General features: G+C 46.5%; 1 protein-coding gene across 1 annotated transcript in view; it reads left to right on the top strand.

Moving 5' to 3' along the window:
• Kdm1b (lysine demethylase 1B) overlaps nucleotides 1-20,098 on the top strand; it is a 41,380-nt gene that overhangs the window by 18,605 nt on the left and 2,677 nt on the right. The window contains exons 9-20 of the mRNA XM_052156941.1: nucleotides 135-319; nucleotides 1,013-1,189; nucleotides 1,527-1,601; nucleotides 4,484-4,621; nucleotides 5,469-5,640; nucleotides 9,389-9,516; nucleotides 11,319-11,450; nucleotides 11,952-12,026; nucleotides 15,250-15,366; nucleotides 16,089-16,214; nucleotides 16,970-17,086; nucleotides 18,434-18,586. Of these exons, the coding sequence (XP_052012901.1) occupies nucleotides 135-319; nucleotides 1,013-1,189; nucleotides 1,527-1,601; nucleotides 4,484-4,621; nucleotides 5,469-5,640; nucleotides 9,389-9,516; nucleotides 11,319-11,450; nucleotides 11,952-12,026; nucleotides 15,250-15,366; nucleotides 16,089-16,214; nucleotides 16,970-17,086; nucleotides 18,434-18,586 (1,595 nt within the window). The remainder of the gene's footprint in view (nucleotides 1-134; nucleotides 320-1,012; nucleotides 1,190-1,526; nucleotides 1,602-4,483; nucleotides 4,622-5,468; nucleotides 5,641-9,388; nucleotides 9,517-11,318; nucleotides 11,451-11,951; nucleotides 12,027-15,249; nucleotides 15,367-16,088; nucleotides 16,215-16,969; nucleotides 17,087-18,433; nucleotides 18,587-20,098) is intronic.

Genomic DNA, 20,098 nt, shown 5'->3' with positions numbered 1-20,098 from the left:
TATCTTACCAGCTGTGTGTGTGTGTGTGTGTGTGTGTGTGTGTGTGTGTGTGTACGCGCGCGCGTGTGTGTGCACGGGCACGTGCACATACTTTGGAAGTCCCAGCTTGCAGAGCTGCTTGCCTGTCTTGTCAGTTCTCGGCATGAACCGGTACTTCCAGCCGTTCTACCAGCCTAACGAGTGCGGCAAGGCTCTGTGTGTGAGGCCAGACGTGATGGAACTGGATGAGCTCTACGAGTTTCCAGAGTATTCTCGAGACCCCACCATGTACCTGGCCTTGAGAAACCTCATCCTCGCTCTGTGGTACACAAACTGCAAAGTAAGTGAGAATAAGCAGCAGAGAGTCAGGGCGCCAGTGACTGACTAGCAACCTAGTCAGCCATGAGGCACTCATGAGGCAGAGGCCAGAGGCTGGTGCATCTATGTGAGTTCAAGGCCAGTTGTTCTGCCTAAGGAGCTCTAGGTGAGCTAGAGTTACAAAGTGAGACCCTGTATTAACAACAAAATGCAGCCATTGGACTGAGCATGGGGTCCCCAATGGAGTTAAAGAAAGGACTGAAGGAGCTGAAGGGGTTTGCAATCCCATAGGAAGAACAATATCAACCAATTGTTCCCCCAGAGCTCCCAGGGACTAAACCACCAACCAAAGAGTACACATGGAGGGACCCATGGCTCCAGCTGCATATGTAGCCTTGTCTGGCATCAACAGGAGGAGAGTCCCTTAGTCCTGTGAAGGCTTGATGCCCCAGAGTAGGGGAATGCCAGGGTGGGGATGGGAGTGGATGGATGGATAGGGGAACACCCTCATAGAAGCAGGAGGAGGGAGGATGGGATAATGGGTTTGGAGGTGGGGAAGGGACTGGGAAAGGGGATAACATTTGAAATGTAAATAAAAATATTCAATAGAAAAACAAAATCAAAAGGTAAAAATAAACTTTTAGCTCTAGTTTTTTGTTTGTTTTTTAATTGGATTACTTTGTTGCTGTTGGTTTTGGTTTTGCTGTAAACACAGGAAGCACTCACCCCTCAGAAGTGCATTCCCCACATCATTGTCCGGGGCCTTGTCCGCATCAGGTGTGTTCAGGAAGTGGAAAGGATTCTCTACTTCATGACAAGGAAAGGCCTCATCAACACGGGAGTGCTCACCGTGGGAGCCGGCGAGCATCTTCTTCCTAAACACTACCATAATGTAAGCAACTGGCTGCGCAGTGACTCCGCCTTTGGTTGTGATGAGAGACTAGTGTGTTGCTGTGGTGGTGCCAGAAACCACATAAACCATTAGGCATAGAGCAGGACTTGTGAAGACTTTCTCCCAGGAGGAGACTTGGGAGCACAGTCTCTTCAGGCTGAAAGAAAAAAAGAGGTTATTTCTGACTGGCACCCTCACATACTGTGGGAAAACAAGACCCAGTGACACCAGAGAAATACAGCTAGATTAACAGTGCTTGGCAGTTAGAACCTTCCAGAGCAACTGTAACAGCATTTCCGTCACACTGTTCTAACTGGTATTTTGTTTCTTTTTGAAGAAATCTGTTCTGGTTGTTGGGGCTGGTCCAGCAGGCTTAGCAGCTGCTAGGCAACTACATAACTTTGGGATGAAGGTAAGACTCTGGGGGGCTGGGAGGTGGGGAAAGATGGTTCACTGCTCCTTTGTTCCAAATTTTCTAAGACTTAGTTCCTAAATTTAGTGAAGAATAATATATTGGTTTTCTTTTGAAACAGGGTCTCAGTACATAGCCTAGGCTAGCCAAGAACTCACTGAAGCCACATGCCTCTGCCTGTCACGTGCTGACAGTTAAAGACTTGTGACCTCAGCAGCCTACATTGTTTTACAGTAGGTTTTAAGGAAGTTTTGACGTTGGCATTGAGTCAGTCAGAGCAGGTAGAGCTTTGGGCAGTTGACTTCCTGTAGGAAGGAACTCTGATATTCTAATCTGAATCCACCGAAGTTCTTGGAGGGGACCGGATAATTTACAACAACAAATGAAAGCACAGAGATTCACTGTCTCTTGGAGAAGTTTTTTAAATACCCAAGTAGCACCCTCCCCCCTTTTTTAAACTCCTAGTACTGAGTATTGGAACCCCATGCTTCTGTTAATGCTAGATGGGTACTCTGCACTGGCCTTAGATATCCTTGTGCCAACCAGTCATCCTTGGCATCTTATTCCACAAAATAAAAGCCACAGCTTCTGAAAGCAGGATGGATTGAAGGGAATCTTGGCTGAGCTAGAATTCTGGCTTCTTAGCTCTGTAGATGTGGCTTCTCCTAAGGAAGACAGAACAATATGCCAATTGCTGGAAAATGCCCAACTCACAGCTAGCCAGGATAGACTGATAGCAGGTAGGGAGGATGGTTCAGGTGGGTGTGGTGGTGCACACTTTTAATCCTAGCACCAAAGAGACAGGCAGGCAGATCTTGGGTTGCAGGCCAGCTTGGTTTAGGCCAGTCAGGACCATTCAGTGAGTGAGACACTGTCTCAGAATTTGGTACCTTAATTTTTATCAAATCAGGAGACTTCCCCATAGCTTTCTCTGATTTGCCAAAGTTGGGCCCATTTCTTCTGTTTAAAACTTTGTAAGGACTTTTCACTGAAGGCAAAGTTAAATACAGTTTTGTTTGTTTTTTTTTGTTTGTTTTTAATTTTTAAGTCAGGGTGTCTCTCTGAATCCTTGGCTGTCCTAGAATTCCCTTTATAGACCGAACTGGTCTCAAACTCAGAGATCCACCTGCCTTAGCCTCTGTGTCCTGAATGTTGGCAGAGGCAGGTTAAATACAACTTAAGGTTCAGTTCTTTGACTTTTTGCTGTCTGGCCTAAAGGATTTAAACTGTACCTTCTTGGCAGTAAGGATACAAAGTCATGTTTCAGGTTGTTAGAAGTGTTCAATAGCTATGCCTAAAAGACTTTTTTCTCCTGGGTTGATGGAGGACTCAAGTTGTGAGTCACATTAAACCCTTGGCAAAGCAGGAAAGTCAATGGGGTTAGTGGAATTGCTTGTGGGAGGAAATCCCTTCTGGGAGCGACAGCAAGTGTGTTATTGCAGCATTAGATGTTAGGGTCAATGCCTCTCATTTGCTCTTTACTTGGGAAAGTTAAAAGATTATATTACAGGGACGGCTATTAATCTTCAAAGTCTGGGGAGGCTGCCTTTAATGTTCAGCCCATAGAAACAAGCGGCTCACTGTTAACTTCTGAGACAGAGGGTGGAGAGGTGGAGAATACCTCCAGAGGTCTCTCTCACATAAGCAAGCTAGCCTAGGAGACCCGGCCATCCCCATCTCAGGTTAGACGGTAGAGCTCTCTGAGTAAGCTAAGCATGGGATAGAACATTCAGGGTGTGCTCCTGGGGATCCAGAGCTCCTTACTGATACTGCAGGAAGGAACGTGCACGCTGCTCCTACCACAACCCAGGGCACTTGGAATCCTGGGGTCCCAGACCTTGCCTGCACCCAGCAGCAGTTCTGCGTCTCATTGGCATTAGAAACTTGAAGATGAGGGTGCCACTCTGGATCCAGCCAACTTTGTTAGTCATACATACATACTTGAAAAGGTTCTAGCAATAGATATTTCATGGAAAATTAAGCTCCTGAACAAGGTTCTTATTTTATTCATTCGAAATGGAATTCCCATATAATCCAAAATGGCCTCACATTTGATCTTCTGCCTCAATCTCCTGAGTGCTAGGTTTACAACCACCATCCATGAGTTACACTGGATATTGATGTGATTTCTAGGGACTTGGGAAGGGGCTTCATGTATAAATTGTTTATGTGCAACCATGAAGACTTGAGTTCAGATTTCCTGCACTCACACACAAGCTAGATGTGGCAGCATGTGTCTATAATCCCAGCATGCTAGGAGAATGCTAGCCAGCCAGTTTAGGTGAAGAGCTCCAGGTTCAGTGAGAGATAGCCTACCTCAGAGAATAAGGTCAAGTGCACCTGTTCACACATATATACACACATAAGTGTGTTTGACACAGACAACTTGTGCAGGGGCTGGGGAGTCAGTGGAGCACCTGGCTTTAATTCACAGTGGTCACATGGTGTTTACTTAATGTTTTCAGTGATGAATGCACTCATTCATCCAATTTTTTTTTTTATTATCTATTTGAGATAGGGCCTGGGTCTTACTTTGTAGTCCAGGCTGGTCTAGAACACTCTATGTAGGCAATGGTAGCTTCAAACTCATGGCAGTCCTCCTGCCTCAACCCCCAGAGTGCTGGGATATTACAGGCATGCGCTGAATCTTAGCTGGTTTGAGAGCCGTGGTGGGCGGTAGCCATCCTGCAGACCACCCACCTACTTGTTGCTAGAGCCTAGGCTGGTTTGAGGGTATACCTGGGCTCCTCCCTCTTAGAGTTGGTTCTGGAGAAATATGTTACAGTGTCTAAGCAAGGAGCTGATTAACACTGCCTTTCTACATTTTCGTAATTCCGCATTTGGTGTGATGTTCTGCTTACATTCCCCAATTACCTTTTTAGGTGACTATCCTGGAAGCCAAAGACCGGATTGGAGGTCGAGTATGGGATGACAAATCCTTTACAGGCGTGGTAGTAGGAAGAGGACCCCAGATTGTCAATGGCTGTATTAATAACCCAGTAGCACTAATGTGTGAGCAAGTGAGTGTCCTGAAACCTTGTATTGTAGACAAGGAAAGTAAAACTTGTCTCTCTTTGCATAGAGTGTTAATATCAAGCAGGGGTGTGGCCCTGTGGTAAAGCACTGCCTAGCATGTGTGAGGTCCTGAGTTTTAGGGAAGGGTGGGGGTATATTATGCTTCCAGAGTGGACAGTAGACATAACTTCCTTCATACCCTCTTGCAAAGTAAAAAGATCTCCCCAAGATCTTTAGTTTTTATTTGTGGGTGATTTGCAGGCTACTTAGTTGGTTCACAGTCAATCCCAGGGTTGCTAGATATAGCAGGTAAAGATAGAGGAATCTGAGGTAAGGTTGTCTTTAAACTAGTAATTTCCTTAGTGCATGTACACCCCAAATATTACACAAGATAATAATGTACATGTGACACTTGGGGCATAAATAATACTTTTAAAGTATGGTATTTCTCTGAAAGCTCCCAGCATCCTGTCTTGTTATCTTGCCAACCTGGTAGGTCAAAGGTGATTTTTCCCTCCTGGAAGTTTCTGCTTCTGAGTGTGTATGTTCATTTGCGTGAAGATCTGACGTAGAGACAGAATGTCCAGGAAGGGCAGGCAGCCCACAGCACTGGAAGCATGAGCTGGCAATCTAAGATAAGAGTGTATTGGCTGGAAGCTGTTGTCACCTGTGATTTTCTACTGCTTCGCTTGGCTGTCACCCCCCCACCCCCACCCCCACCCGCAGGCATACCAAGCCTTGGTTTTGAGTTATTCGAGTCATCATGAGAGCGCTGTCTAACTTCAGCTTAGAAGTTGTAGGTATTTTTTTCCAGGAAAGACTTTTCACCCTGTTCTTCTTGTTATTTTGAAGCTTGGCATCAGCATGCATAAGTTGGGAGAGAGATGTGACTTAATTCAGGAAGGTGGACGGATAACTGACCCCACTATTGACAAGCGCATGGATTTTCATTTTAATGCTCTCTTGGATGTTGTCTCTGAGTGGAGGAAGGATAAGACTCTGCTCCACGATGTCCCTTTAGGAGGTATGAGGAGTACGGTGGCGTGATGGCTTCCTCCTAGTGTCTGCAGGAGAGTGGGCCCCACATGCATCCCTTTGGCTGAACTCTGCAGATCTTCTCAGAGGTGGGCAGTATCTTCCTGGGGTCCATTGCTGCTGGCCTGTGCATGCTTGTATGTGCTGCACTGGGCTTGTATGCGCGCACACACACACACACACACACACACACACACACACACACACACGAACGTAACTTTGAGTGGGCACATTGTTTAACTAAATTATCCAAACATTTACTTTTCAATCTCCCAGAGAAACTTACTTTATGAAAACCTATGGTAAGCCCTCCTTGAATATATATGGTTATTAGTCCATATATACTTTCTGAAGGTCTCTGGATATCAGGATTTCTTTCCTTTCTTTGGCTTCGGTTTTAATAGGTTAAGTTTTTTTAGTGTAATTTTTAAAAAGTGCTTAATGTATATTAAAATAATCATATAAAATCAGAACTTTGACTGTGGTACATGGATACACTTAACTTCTTACGGTGACCTATTTCCGTGAAGGCACCGGCTGGGACTCTCTTTGCTGCTTCTTACATCTCTGTTTACCCTGACATTTTGTGAGCTGCAGTTTTCATTTGTAGTTCTTGGAGGCCTGGTATTTTTTGAAGTGGGAATGTTTGAACTAATATGCTAATTTCTTTACCCATGTATTTTGACATGTGTTCTTAGTTCTTCAGTTAATAATGTACCTCATTTCAGTAGTGGGTGTTTAAAGTTTCAGGCTGTTGCTGCAGTATTCTTTGAGAAAAGCAGCTTAGGAAAGAAAGGGCTGTTGCCAGGGCGGTGGTGGCACATGCCTGTAATCCCAGCATGCTGGGAGGCAGAGACAGGTGGATTTCTGAGTTCGAGGCCAGCCTGGTCTACAGAGTGAGTTCCAGGACAGCCAGGGCTACACAGAGAAACTCTTGTCTTGAAAAAAAAAAAATCCAAAAATCCAAAACTCCAAAAAACAAAAAAAAAAAAAAGAAAGGAAGGAAGGAAGGAAGGGAGGGAGGGAGGGAGGGAGGGAGGGAGGGAGGGAGGGAGGGAAGGAGGGAGGGAAGAAGGAAGGGAGGAAGGGAGGGAGGGAGGGAGGAAGGGCTTAGGTCACACACAGTCCATCACAAGAGGAAAGTCATATCACATCCACAGTCAGGTGCAAATGACCTCGTGCCACCTGCTCACCTTGCTCTCCCTACTGTTATAACACTCCGGGGACCAAAGCCCAGTGATGGCGTTGCCCCCTTTCAGGCTTTGCCTTCCCACATCAAGGCAACTGAGACATTCCTCACAGAGCACCCTGATGGCTGCAGTCTCACTGAGTCACATCCAGTCCCAGGAAATGCTACTTTGTGTCAAGTTGACAATTAAAATTAACATACACACAGACACAGTCCTTCCTTTTCTGACACCTCTGAGAGACCCACCCACAGTCTGATCATCCTTGGCAGGCAGAGCATGACAGAATTCCCAGAAGTCCCCTCCAGGCAGCAGGTCCACTGAAATGTGTGGCGTCCAGACAAATTGATCAACCTCTTGGAATTGAAATTGTTAGGCTGACTTGAGAATTCTCCAAATTTTACTTCTTTTCTTTTGAGATAGAGACTCGCTATGTAGTCCAGGCTAGCCTTGAACTTGGAATCCTCCTGCCTCAGCCCCCATAGTGTTGGGGATTTAAAGTGAGTGTCATCAGCCCTAGCTCTCTCTCTTCTTGGTGTTTATACCTATGTAACGGGCACTGGCTGGGTTCTCTTTGTTTTTTTCTTAGCTACTCACTTGCTGATGCAGGTTTTTCTCTCGGCCTTTTAAAAAGTTAAAGGAGGCCCAAGAATAATTTATAAGTAATTGTTTAAGCTTAACTTATTTGAAAAGTATTGCTAATGTATGCATATGTCTGATGAAGTTACGGTTGTATTCTCCTTATCAGCGTGTCAGTATGTACAATCTCAGTACATGGAGAATGTGTGTGTGTGTGTGTGTGTGTATGTGTATGTGTGTATGTGTGTATGTGTGTATATGCTTTGGGGTCAGAGGTCATTTCAGAAGGAATACACACTAAAGTTTTAAAATGTTACTTACACAGAAATTAGGTTGAAGCTCCTCTGAGTCAGTCTACCTGTGCTTCCTTTCATGCCAGGCTATAACAATGGCGAGTCTCCTTGTCACACAGTGACAACAGGAATGAAGAACTGCTGTCAGCAGGAATGGGAGCTCAAGACTCCAAGGCAGAAACCTGGTGCAAACCCAGGATCCCTGGGGATCTCAACATTACAAATTAGTGTAAAAATTAGAATGTTTTAGTGAGAATTCAGATGAAGATGGCAAAGAAAGAAAAGTTGAGCTAGTCTTAAAGGTGTTGAGGCTGAGTTAGGATGTGAAATTCTAGCCCTCCACAACCCCCTTGACCTTCCCCCGAGCTACATAGTATTAATAAATACATACCTTGTGTCAGAAACCCAGGGCTCAGGCTGGAGCTTTGGAGATCACTTGTCTACCCTGCTTCGAGGCATTGAGCCCATTTTTCAGCTCTGAAAACAAACAGATCAGATGCTCAGTAGTGTGCCTAGTCAGACAGGTACACTGCATGCCATAGAAACCTGGAGTCTGTGACGTCTGTGGGGGCTGTCGTCACTAAACAGGAGCCACCTGTCCCGAGATGCTTGGAATTAGGCATAAGCCAGAGAGCTCTCAGATGCCTACTATGCACCCCACCCCATGACTGTCTAGTTAAGACAATCAGAACAGGGCTAAAGAGAAGGCTCAGCAGTTAAGAGCACCGACTGCTCTTCCAAAGGTCATAAGTTCAAATCCCAGCAACCACATGGTGGCTCACAACCATCCATAATGAGATCTGATACCCTCTTCTGTAGCTGTCTGAAGACAGCTACAGTGTACTTACATATAATAAATAAATCTTTTAAAAAAAAAAAGACAATCAGAACAATGTCACAGGAAGTCTATAGTGATGGGATAGATAAGTGCTGAGGTTGAGAGTAGAAAAGATTACCCGGTCTGCAAGACAAAGATGAAAGCCAACCTATAATGGAGGCACGCTCCTGTAATCCAGTGCTGAGGAGGCTGAGGCAGCTGTCGGCTAACTAGATTGTAAGGCACGGAGGGCCAGGCACTGGAGGGTGTACTTAGGCCCCACAGCTGTCCAGGAGGGATAGAATTTACCCTGAAAGGATCAGGAGCTGTGTGGCCAAGCCTCACAGTGGGCAGGCAGGTTGTACTTGCTGCTCGGGCAATGCCCACCCAGCTTGGCTTTTAGAGCATAATTGTCTGTTGCAACAGTAATTCATGACTGGTATTGAGGAAGATGGCTGACCCAGCAGAAATCCAGCGAAGAAAATGCAGCCTAGCAAACTTCCATAGTTGCAGGGAGATAGTGTAGGAATGCCCAGGCCAGAGCAGTGAGCAGACAGGGAATGGCAGTCCTGTATCTGCTTGTATAGAGAGGCTTTCCCACTTCGTGAGCACAGGGGAAACAGCTTCTAGCTAAGCAGGAACTCAACGTGTCTTAAAAACTCTGTAGCTCTTTCCAGTGAGGTAGGTATTCATGTGCAGAGGCCTCCCCGGTGTCATCGGGAGTTTATTGTGTATCACTTATTCCTGAGGTTGCTTGAGGAGACCGGAAGTTTGGGGCTCTGTTGGGGAAAGAAGGATCAAGAACTGGACGGGAGTTTTCTTCTCCGCTGATCTTTGTGCTCTGATCCGTTCCTACCGCAGAGAAGATAGAGGAGATCTACCGAGCTTTCGTGAAGGAGTCTGGCGTCCAGTTCAGCGAGCTGGAGGGGCAGGTGCTGCAGTTCCACCTGAGTAACCTGGAGTATGCCTGTGGCAGCAGCCTGCACCAGGTGAGCCGGCGGGTGCGGGACACGCTCGGACACGCTCTGGCGGGCAGCTGCGGAGCTGCCTCGTTCAGGAAAGTCCTGATGCACCAGCCCGAGGATCTGAGTTCGAATCCCCAGTACCCGTGAGAAAGTGAGCCGAGGGCGGAGGCGTGCGCTCATGATGTCGGTGCTGAGAATGCAGAGACAGGAGGATCTTCGAGGGTTACTGACCAGCCGGCCTAGCCAGCTGGTGAGCTCAAGGCTCAGGGAGAGACCTGGTCTCAAAACTAAGGCAGGGAGGCAAATGGAGGTATCTAGTGTTCACCTCTGGCCACCACATCTGTGCACACACAAAAGAATGCTGCTAACTATGTGCATATTGTATGTTTAAGTATGGAACTTAGACTGTTTGGGGCCAAGGAAGAAAGGTTCTGTTGCCCAGATGTTGACAAACAGGGTTTCACAGTATTATTAATTCCATAGTTTGTTTTGTTTTGTTTTGTTTTTTTAATTTTGAGTCTTTCTCTTGTCAGTTTCTCCCTGTGTGTGCACATACAACTGCTTGAATGGCATTACATATACATTCTGGTTGGCAGGCGGCTTTCTAGAGCTAATTCTCTGCTTTAATGATGATCAAATCATGAAATCATGATTCAAATCATGAAGCTCTGATGATCAAATTCACGTCCTGTCTGTGCAGCAGGCTCTTCCACCCACAGAGCCATCTTGCTGGCCCTGTTCTTGTAGCCCAGGCTGACCTTGAACTTGCTATGTGGCTCTACCTCCTCCTGCCACCACCTCCCATGTTGCTGGGATCACAGGCACACACCGCACGTAGCTGGTGGCTTTTAATTTGTTCTTAAAGCTGGCTCCTCATTGTCAGCCTCCCGGGTGACAGGATTACACACGTGGACCAGCACACTGCCTGTAGATACTCAGTCCTGAAGTTCAAGAGGGAGAGCTTCTGGGCTGGATCAGAGAAGGGAGCCAGTAGTCTCTCCCTTGCCGGTCCTGCCTCAGCCCTGATCCTGTGCAGTGGCCCTGGAAGTGGAACCATACTGCTTTTTAGTACACTGCTCCAAGAGACCCAAATAATGCAGCCTTGCAGTTCTGTCATGTAGAATTCAATCTCACCTCCCTTGCTCATTTAAGCAGCTGTGAATCCAGCACCCTAACGCTCTGCCTAGAAGCTGTGTGGATGTGGAGAGCAGCCCTGCCTCCAGCAATCTCTGCATTACAGTTTGAATGGGAACCCTTTCCCCAGATGTGCTGGGTCTTGGCCTCTGTGGACCTCCTGACCTGTTGAAGAGAAAAAAAGTTGGTGTGTTTTCCTGTGGGACTGATCAAATACAGTTTGATCTTTATAAATTTTGCCTTTCTCAGAGTCTCTGATGCATAAAATAAACTTTAAAAAAAAATCAAGGAGTGGTGCCTATGCTCAGACTGTTTCACCCTCCCTCCCCCACTTGTCATGGGTGTGGGTGTACATGTGTGTGTGTAGGACAGAGGCCAATCTCAGAAACTGTTCCTCAGGTGCTATCTACTTTTATTTATTTTGAAATAGTCTTATTCTGTAGCCTACACTTGTCTGGAATTTAAGGCAGTGACTCAGTTTTCCAGGTGTTGAATTTTAAAATCCGTGAGCCGCCGTGTCTGTCTAGACCGTCTGTGTGGCACAAAGTTCGCCTTCCCTAGACAGTGGTGTCCGCTGGGCTTCCTTGGTTGATGCCTTGGACGGCCTCTCCCACCTGACGCCTCTTTCGGTGTCTCAGGGGCTGCTTTAGGGTTTACATTATGGCTTCCTAATGCCTCGCGGTGTTCCCCAGGTGTCTGCTCGCTCCTGGGATCACAATGAATTCTTTGCGCAGTTTGCTGGTGACCATACTCTCCTGACTCCAGGCTACTCCACTATCATTGAGAAACTGGCTGAAGGACTAGACATTCGCCTCAAATCTCCAGTGCGTATGGGCGGGCGGGCGAGCGGGTGGGCGGGAGGCTCTGGTGTGTTTGGGGAGGCTGTAGCTTCAGGCATGTCATTCTTAGGAGATAGGTGTTTGTTTGGACAGTGAGCTAGTATCTATCGCCCGACACTTTGAGGGTGCAATGGTAGCCTCGGAAGCACAGCACCCACCCAGTTAAGTAGTGCCTAAGGTTCGGATACCCAGAGTAGCCTCGACACAGTTGGCTAATAGCACACGGACCTCTCCAATCCTAACCTGATACTTCAGTTCTTCATCCCAGGGGCTTACAGCATCTTAAGTTCGTACAGATGATCCGTCTGTCTTTGTGCTATAATAAAGGATGTTCCATTATCCTGATAGGTATATAAACTTTGAGTTCAGCTCTAACCTCTTGCTATAGTCCAACACTCTAGTCCTCAGCACCTCAACAGTACACATGCCGTGGGAGTTGGGAAGGTTCCGACCCTCACATTGTTTCCAAACGTTTTTCTTGAACAGGTGCAAAGTATAGATTATACTGGAGATGAAGTGCAAGTTACCACGACAGATGGTATGGGGCACTCTGCACAGAAGGTAGGTGCTGGGATCCTCCTGTGGTGGAGCACTGTACTGCCGAGGGCCTGTGGGCAAGGAGACAGTCTTTCCCATCAAGCTTTGCCCTTGGCCATCTGCCTAGAGACTTACTTGGTGGTTTCTAGTGAAGGAGGTCTACCCCGTAGTTGTGTGTAGCTCATAAATCAGAAATAGTCTGTCTAAGCATGTGGCAGATGGAATCCTGTGTTCCTTAAAGTGGGCCCTGTGGTACATTGCTCCTGATAATTGATAAGAACATTCCCAGGACTGGAGATGGAGCTCAAGTGTGGGGACCTAGGTACCGCCCTCATTTCTTCCTCCCCAAGGTGCCTTGGTCAAATGAGTTTGGGAAATGTTACAGCACAGCCCTCTTAGGGCTGAAAGAGCTTGGTGAGGTTGTGCTTTGAAGGAACCTGTTACTTCAAGTCTGTTTTGTTTGCTTGTTTGCTTGCTTGTTTTAACCGTGGATCCCTTTCCAAAATCAATTTTCATCTTGAAACTGTGCCTCATGCAGCTTACACACTTTGATGCAATGTGGACTTTGGTAATCAGGCATTGGGCGGATGGTGCAAGGTGCCGGGTGTAGCTCCTGAAATCACAGTGTGAAGCCTATACTGGAAAATAAAGGCAGCTACTTGGAGCAGAGGGATTTAATCAGCCCTGCGTTCAGGCTTGGTTGTTTCTGGAGTTAGGGTGATGATAGAGACTCTGAAGGACCCTGCCACCTGTTGGCACAGTAGCTTTGCTCTCTTCCCCTTGCTACCTGATACCCTTTCCCAGTCCTGAATATGAATACACCAACAAAGGATTGCATGTCACATGGGGAGACAGGGCCTAGAGATGCATGGGGTTGTTATCAGCTGGCAGGGAGATCTTGCAGTGGTCCCCGCAGCCTATACTCCCGTTGGATGTGGCTGGGCGTGGTTTTCCAGCCTCCGCCTACACTGGGTGGTGATGTCACTCTATGTAAGCTCCTACCATAAGGCTCTTCCTGAAGTTAGCATTTCAAGTACCACCTTCTAAAACTACAACGCAGCTGACCATTTGACTGAGGGAAGTCAGTTTGCCTACATCTTGGTCTAGGATAAAATGCTACTTGTCTTTCCCTGCCAGGCCACTCTCTGCTAACGTTGGCCTGATGTATGGCACTCCCGAGTCTTTGTGGTTAGGCCTTCCAGGGGGGCAGGGCATAACTGCAAACTAACCAAATCTTATATGGCTGGCACTCGTCACAGTTTGTGTTGGATGTCATCTGGAAGATGTGAGCGAAAGCTTTCCAACCCAGCTGGGGAGATGGAAGCCTGTGACAGACTGTAACTTGTTCTCAGCTGCTTCTACAGAGAATGTCCTCATTGTCCACCAGGGTGTGCTGAGTGGCTAGCCACGGGACTAGTGGCTTACTCAGAGCTTGTCCTTTGTTAGGAAGACGCGTAGGTTTAACTCTTTCTTTGGAGTTGGGTCAGCTGTTGTTAATGGCGGCTGTGGTCATGTGGATGCTACCACATGTCAACAGTTGTAAACTTTAGGAGAGAACACGCTTTATACCTTGAGACTTTGGAGCGTCAGAAAACAGTGGCATAATTCCCAGAAGAGCTCTGGTCTTACTTTGGTTCTGGAATCGGTGGTTAAACCAAACACATGAAGTATTTGAAGACGAGAATAGATAGAACGTTTTAGAGTTGAGTTGCATTCCACCTGCGTCCTGTGTCATCTAGTCCTGAGATACCGCAAGGCAGACAGAGTCCCTCCTTTCCACTCCCCCACAGAGCTCCTTGCCTGTGGTTTTCCTTATGAGATCCGACCAGTTGCACACACATCTGGCAAGTGTGGCCTGCCTGGCTTTGCCTCACAACTGTTGCCTCTGCTGACAACACAGTGGTCAAGGCTCCTGCTTCTGCTGCAGCAGGGATAGCAGAGATCCAGGGAGCCAAAGGCGAGGCCTCCTGCTCTGCTGGTGCAAGTCTTTCTATATGTGGGGTGATTCTGCTGCTGGTAGTGGTGGTGGTGGTGGTGGTGGTAGTAGTAGTAGGAGGAGGAGGAGGAGGAGGTGGTGGTGGTGGTAGTAGTAGTAGTAGTAGTAGTAGTAGTAGTAGTAGGAGGAGGAGGAGGAGGAGGAGGAGGAGTAGTTACTGCTACTCTCAGTGCTATGTATAGAAGGTGTAGTGAGGCACAACAGTTATCCTTGATGGCTTGGTTTTATTATGTGGCCTTAAGGATACTTCCCCCCCAACCCCCATAGGTCATTGTTTTGTAGCCTTGTTTGTCCATAACCATCTAAGTGCTAGTATTATAGGCCTGTGCCACCACACCCAGCTGAGGCTTTTGTTTTTTTGGTTTTTGTTGTTGTTGTTGTTGTTGTTGTTGTTGTTTTTTCCAGACAGAGTTGTTTCTCTGTGTAGCCCTGGCTATCCTGGAACTCACTCTGTAGACCAGGCTGACCTTGAACTCAGAGATCCGCCTGCCTCTGCCTCCCAAGTGCAGGGATTAAAGGCATGCGCCACCGTTGCCTGGCTAGCTGAGGTTTAAAAGTGTTCAGTTTGACCTTTAGAACCACTGGGAACCCCTTGTAGTAAAGTACTTTCTGCTTTAAAAGTTCTTGTGTGGTTTTGCAGTTCTAACCCTGATAACTTGTGATCATGGAGCATATCATCAGCTCCTAGTTTTAAGTATTACTCTTGAGTCTAAGATTAGTAAGGGCAGACACTTCCTTTACCCTTGGCCTATGGTTATAGGCCATTGACAAGGGATGGTATTGAGAAAGACTTGGAACAAGCACTGATAGCGGGCACTCCTTCCCTATCTGTCTTCATTTTTTACAGACAAGATCTCACTGTATCTGGTTGACCTGGAACTTGTTATGCAGTCCAGGCTGCCAGGTTTATCTCCAAGTGCTGGGATCACAAATGTTTACCACCACACTTGGCTGGGCATTTCCATACATAGCACTGCTTTTCAGAGCTGGTCCGCTACCCTACAACCCAGCACTCGCATTAGCCCCCAGGAAGGGTCTGTATATGCGTTCCTGTGTAGAGGGTACGTCCCTGTACCCGGGCACTCTTGTACAGTGAACAACCTGTGTGGTCCCACACCGAGGTCACAGTCCATGTGGACAGTTTTACAACTGGAAGCAGAGAAGGGCGAGATGCTCAGGGCTGGTGTGAGCCCCTGGGAACTGTGGGTAGTTTCTACTGCTGTGTGTGCTACCTGTCATTGTTTCCCACAGGTATTAGTCACTGTGCCATTGGCCATGCTACAGAGAGGTGCCATCCAGTTTAATCCTCCATTGTCAGAGAAGAAGATGAAGGCCATCAATAGCTTGGGCGCAGGCATCATTGAAAAGGTGACCTAAGTTTCCCCTTACCCTCAGAATTCCAAGATCGGTACCTGCTGATAGTTTTGTATGCATAATAACCTGTCCTGTAACTCTGCAAAAAAGTGACAAGAGTCAGAATACTGTACACATGTGTGAGTTGTCAAATATCCAATTCAGTCCATTAAAAAATGAAAGACATAGCAAGAAAAAGTATAGTCCTATTTTTAAAAATGTCTGATGTAATTTGGATAAAAACGGCCAGCTAAATTGCATTTTGACTTTTAGGAGCTTCTAATCAGTTCTCTAACCCTCAGATAGAGCCTTGGGTACTCTGGACTGCGGTCAGCCTCTGTAGCCTAGGTAGAGCTGAAGTCCTCATCTTCCTGCCTCTGCTATTGAGTGCTGAGATCATCAGCCTGCCCACCGCGCCTGGCAGGGGAATGAATCTGTTTTGCTAAAGCGGTTCTTAGTTTGTTCTACTTCCATGGCCTTCCTCCCTCCCTTGGGCCCAGGGAGCCCCGTGGTTTTCTTTCCAGCCTTTATGGTCTCCTTTAGCAATGCCATAGATCCTGGAAAGCCTCCTGAGCGGCATGTAGCTGGTGGGTGAGCAAGAGGCTCAGAGACCTGGGTGGGAAGAGCGGGCAGTTTTGAACCCAGAAGAATGGTTTCTAAATAGACACACTAAGGTTGCATTTAGGGATGGCCCGTGGCAGACAGGGTGCTTAGCCATTTCTCTGCTTGCTTTCCAGATTGCCTTGCAGTTTCCATACAGATTTTGGGACAGTAAAGTACAAGGGGCTGACTTCTTTGGCCATGTTCCTCCCAGCGCCAGCCAGCGAGGGCTCTTCGCTGTATTCTATGACATGGATCCCCAGGTGAGATTCTGGTATGGTTTGAATTCCCTTCTTGAAGGCTAGCGGTGGCTGTTACGTGCCATGCTCAGGAACAAATGAAGATCGTTAGATCCATGGTGTGTAGGGAAGACTGACTGGGGCATTTCCTACGGAGGAGCCCTAGGCCTGGCCTGGCTTTCTCAGTAGTACCAGTTCTGTCCTGGGGAATGACTCAATGCTCCTGAAAGCTTATTTTAGGTTGAAAGTGAATCACTCAGGTAAAATCAACAAGAGTGGACCAAACTTCTTAACTGTTATTTCTACTGAGCTAGAAGGCTGCATACAGGAGGGTTGGGTGGGGACTGATGGGGGAGCTGTGTGAGAGAGGCAAAGCCCTGGGAGCAGAAAGCCCTGGGAACATGCCCTGCAGCTGTGCTGCCACCAGACAGGAACTTGGCCGCTGTTTCCTCCTCTTCCTCCCTTTGGGGAAATGTCTCAAGGGAGCTTCATGTGGAAGCTATGGGAATGTTTAATTATTCCTGTAGCTTTTTCTCAATCTTTCTGTTGCTTCTCAAACACAATTTCATAAATTGCCATGAGTGTTTCCTTCTCTCCAGAAGGGGGCGCTAGAGTGCGCGGGAGGGTGAGTGGTGAGCAGGCCGAGGACTGGGGATGGCAGTGAAGATAAAGGACAGAGGAATGTCATGAAATCAGCTTAGGAGAGTGAGGCTCTTGTCTGTGGAACTGAGCGTTTAGAGGAAGTGTCTGTGCTTTTCCCTGGGTGCTTGCAAAAGCAGCAGAGTGTACTGATGTCGGTGATCACAGGGGAGGCAGTGGCAGCCCTCAGGACCATGGATGACCAGCAGGTGCTGCAGCAGTGCATGGGCGTCCTTCGGGAACTGTTTAAGGAGCAGGTGAGAAAACCCGCCCTCCTTGAAAGCAAGAAAGTGCTTATTGTGCATGTGGTCTGAGCAGGTGGGGCTGGAAGCCATCTGCAGAAAGAAACACAAGGGGTCAAGTTTCCCTTTCTCCACCTGAGTACCCAGCTTAGTATCATGGTTACCTTAGCACGGGTGCTGAGACTTAGTTCTGCCAACTCAAGGTGTCTACCTGAGTCAGTCTCTGTAGGATTCCTGTTGTAGATGCTAATATCCTCGAATACTTTTCCTTTTGCATTCTAAAGACAGATGCTGGTCACAGAATTAGGCCTACTCTGCCATCCCCATTGTAATTCAGTTACCCATTAAAGACACAAGTCTCGGAGACCCCTTCTGATGGCTTAGTACTTGAACTTGGGTCTTTTGGGGGCTATAACTGTTGTCACCTTCTACTCCTCCCTCTTCCTCTTCCTTCTTGAATCATTTACTCTTATTTTCCTTTCCCACAACTGTAAAAGCCGTGTTTTTTACAATTCTGTTTTCCCAAGCTGTTTTAACAGCTTTGACTACAACATTCTTTATAAGAAACATCTATGTATATGCCCGCATTCTCTCTCTCTCTCTCTCTCTCTCTCTCTCTCTCTCTCTCTCTCTCTCTCTCTCACACACACACACACACACACACACACACACACACACACACACACACACACACGTCAGAGAATACTTGGCTTGTACTCTGAGTTCCAGAGACCAGGCGGGCAGTCACTAAACATCCCTTTAAAGAGGAATGGTTTCTGAAAGTTTCTAGTGCACCACATATACAAGTCTCTCCTACAAGAGGCTCAAAAAAGTACCTTATTTTCCATTCTTTGGAGATCTGAAAGTAGCCTTGACCTGTCTTCTAACTAAGAGTAGAAATAGAAGCAAAATAACTTGAAAGTTAAATCTGTTTCAAGGAAGATTGGCTGTTGGCCAACTCTTTGTTAAAAGAGGATCTAACTAGGCAGTCTCATCAGCTTGGGTTTTTAACCCAGATTTTTAGTTGTTTGGAACTATTGCTTATAGGGAAGTATTTCTCATATTAAAACTTGTCAGAGGCCTACAGACAACATTAAGTTTAGTGGCTAAGTTTATTGTGGCCTCGTGGACGACTTCTGAAAATTCCAAACGGCAATCAGCCATGGGTAGTGATTTATTGTACAGAACGTTGTCTTTGACAGGTGAGATGCAGAAGGAAAGGGGTCAAGTGTGGCTGGAGAAGGGAGACTTCATGGGTAGCAGGGACGCACTGCTACTCAGGAAGCCAGCAGGAAGACCTTTGTTTCTGAGTTATGGTTGTCCAAGTTCCTTTTAAAATATTTTTGTTTGTTTGCACATAAGGAGATCCCAGATCCCACGAAGTATTTTGTCACACGATGGAGCACAGAGCCATGGATCCAGATGGCATATAGTTTTGTGAAGACCTTTGGAAGTGGCGAGGCCTATGACATTATTGCTGAAGAAATAAAAGGAACTGTCTTTTTTGCTGGTGAGGTACATATCTTGACACCAAACCCAATTCTATTTTTTATTTGTATATATTTAAATGGTATTAGCTGTCTTAAAACCCAAATCAGGTATGTTTAAAGGCATTGTGTCAATAGATGACAGAAGCCCTCTCCATTCTGAAAGCCTGCCATATATTCTTGCAACAATTTTTAACTGACAGATTTCCTATGCACAGATCTTTCTCGTAGGCTTACCTTCCTGTATTATGACATTTAAATTGGCATTGTATGATTTAATATTAGACTCAGCCTGCTTTGATGTCAGTGTGTAGCTAGCCCGTTTAATCTTTCTGCACCATTTTTTTTTTAAAGATTATGTATACAGCATTCTGCTTGTGTTACACCTGCAGGCCAGAAGAGGGCCAGATCTCACTATTGATGGGTGTGAGCCACCTTGTGGTTGCTGAGAACTGAACTCGGGACTTCTGGAAGAGCCATCTCCCAGCCCCTCTGCACCATTCTTTTAATGCAACTATTTTACTTAGTTGGTATCCATGTTCTCATAAAACCAGCCCCCTGTCTCTGTAGTCCAGGCTGGATTTTAACAATCCTCCTGCCCCAGACTCTGGAAAGAGATTACAGATGTGAATCAACATAGTTGTTATGTTTTGGACTATACTGTACAATGTAATGTTTATTCGTAGCTGGTGCCTGTCTTCCCTACCCCTCAGTCATCTCCAATTCATAGTTCGCCCTCTCCTAGCTGGCTTATTAATCTGAAACCCTGGAGTCTGCACTGCTGTTCACTGACATGAGATTACAGTAGGATCTAATGCTTAGTCTTTCCATAATTTACTTGTGATCACTTTCTCCCATTTTATCCTCAGATCTTTAGTCCTCCAAATTTTTCTTGTCTCAGTTCTGCCTGAGAGTTTTGATAACCTTTCCATTCTGAAATGAGTGTTTTCTTGGTTTTTGCTTTTGCCATTCCATCCCGACTTCACCCTTGTCTGGTTAGTTATTTAGGCTTTTGGAAAATGTTTTCCTTGCTGGTTCGAACACTCTGGAACAGTCTTTAGAAGCTCCTCCAGGACATCACTGCTTGGGAACCTTTACTTTTTGTAGTAGCTTTGCTTCTGAAGATTTCTGGGTGCGAGAAGGCTCATTAATTATGAAGATTACTTTTTATTTAGCATGACACCTAATAATTTTGTTGGGGAGATGGGCATGTTTGAGGGGTGTGTGCCAGAGCTCAACTTCAAGTGCCAGTCCCCTGGAGCTTATGGTTTGTTTTTTTTTTTGGAGACAGGAGTTTACGAAGTAGATTAGGCTAGCTGGGCAGAAAACATATCCTAGGGATCCATCTTAGAGTTGGGTACATGGGAGTGCCACTATTCCAAGCTGCACTGAGGTCTGAGGCTCAAGTGTATGTAGTTCCTTTGCTTTTGAAGGACTTTTTCAGTGGGAGGGGTAGCAGCATGTTAGCTGGACCCAGGCTCTGTGGGAACTATCTTTCTCTTCTGCAGCTATGCTTCCTCTACTCAGCCCTAAAGGCTGA

Source organism: Apodemus sylvaticus, chromosome 14 (assembly GCF_947179515.1).
Source record: "Apodemus sylvaticus chromosome 14, mApoSyl1.1, whole genome shotgun sequence".
Taxonomy (NCBI): Eukaryota; Metazoa; Chordata; class Mammalia; order Rodentia; family Muridae; genus Apodemus; species Apodemus sylvaticus.
Note: the sequence above shows the minus strand (reverse complement) of the source record. Positions and strands in the feature narration are given on the sequence as shown.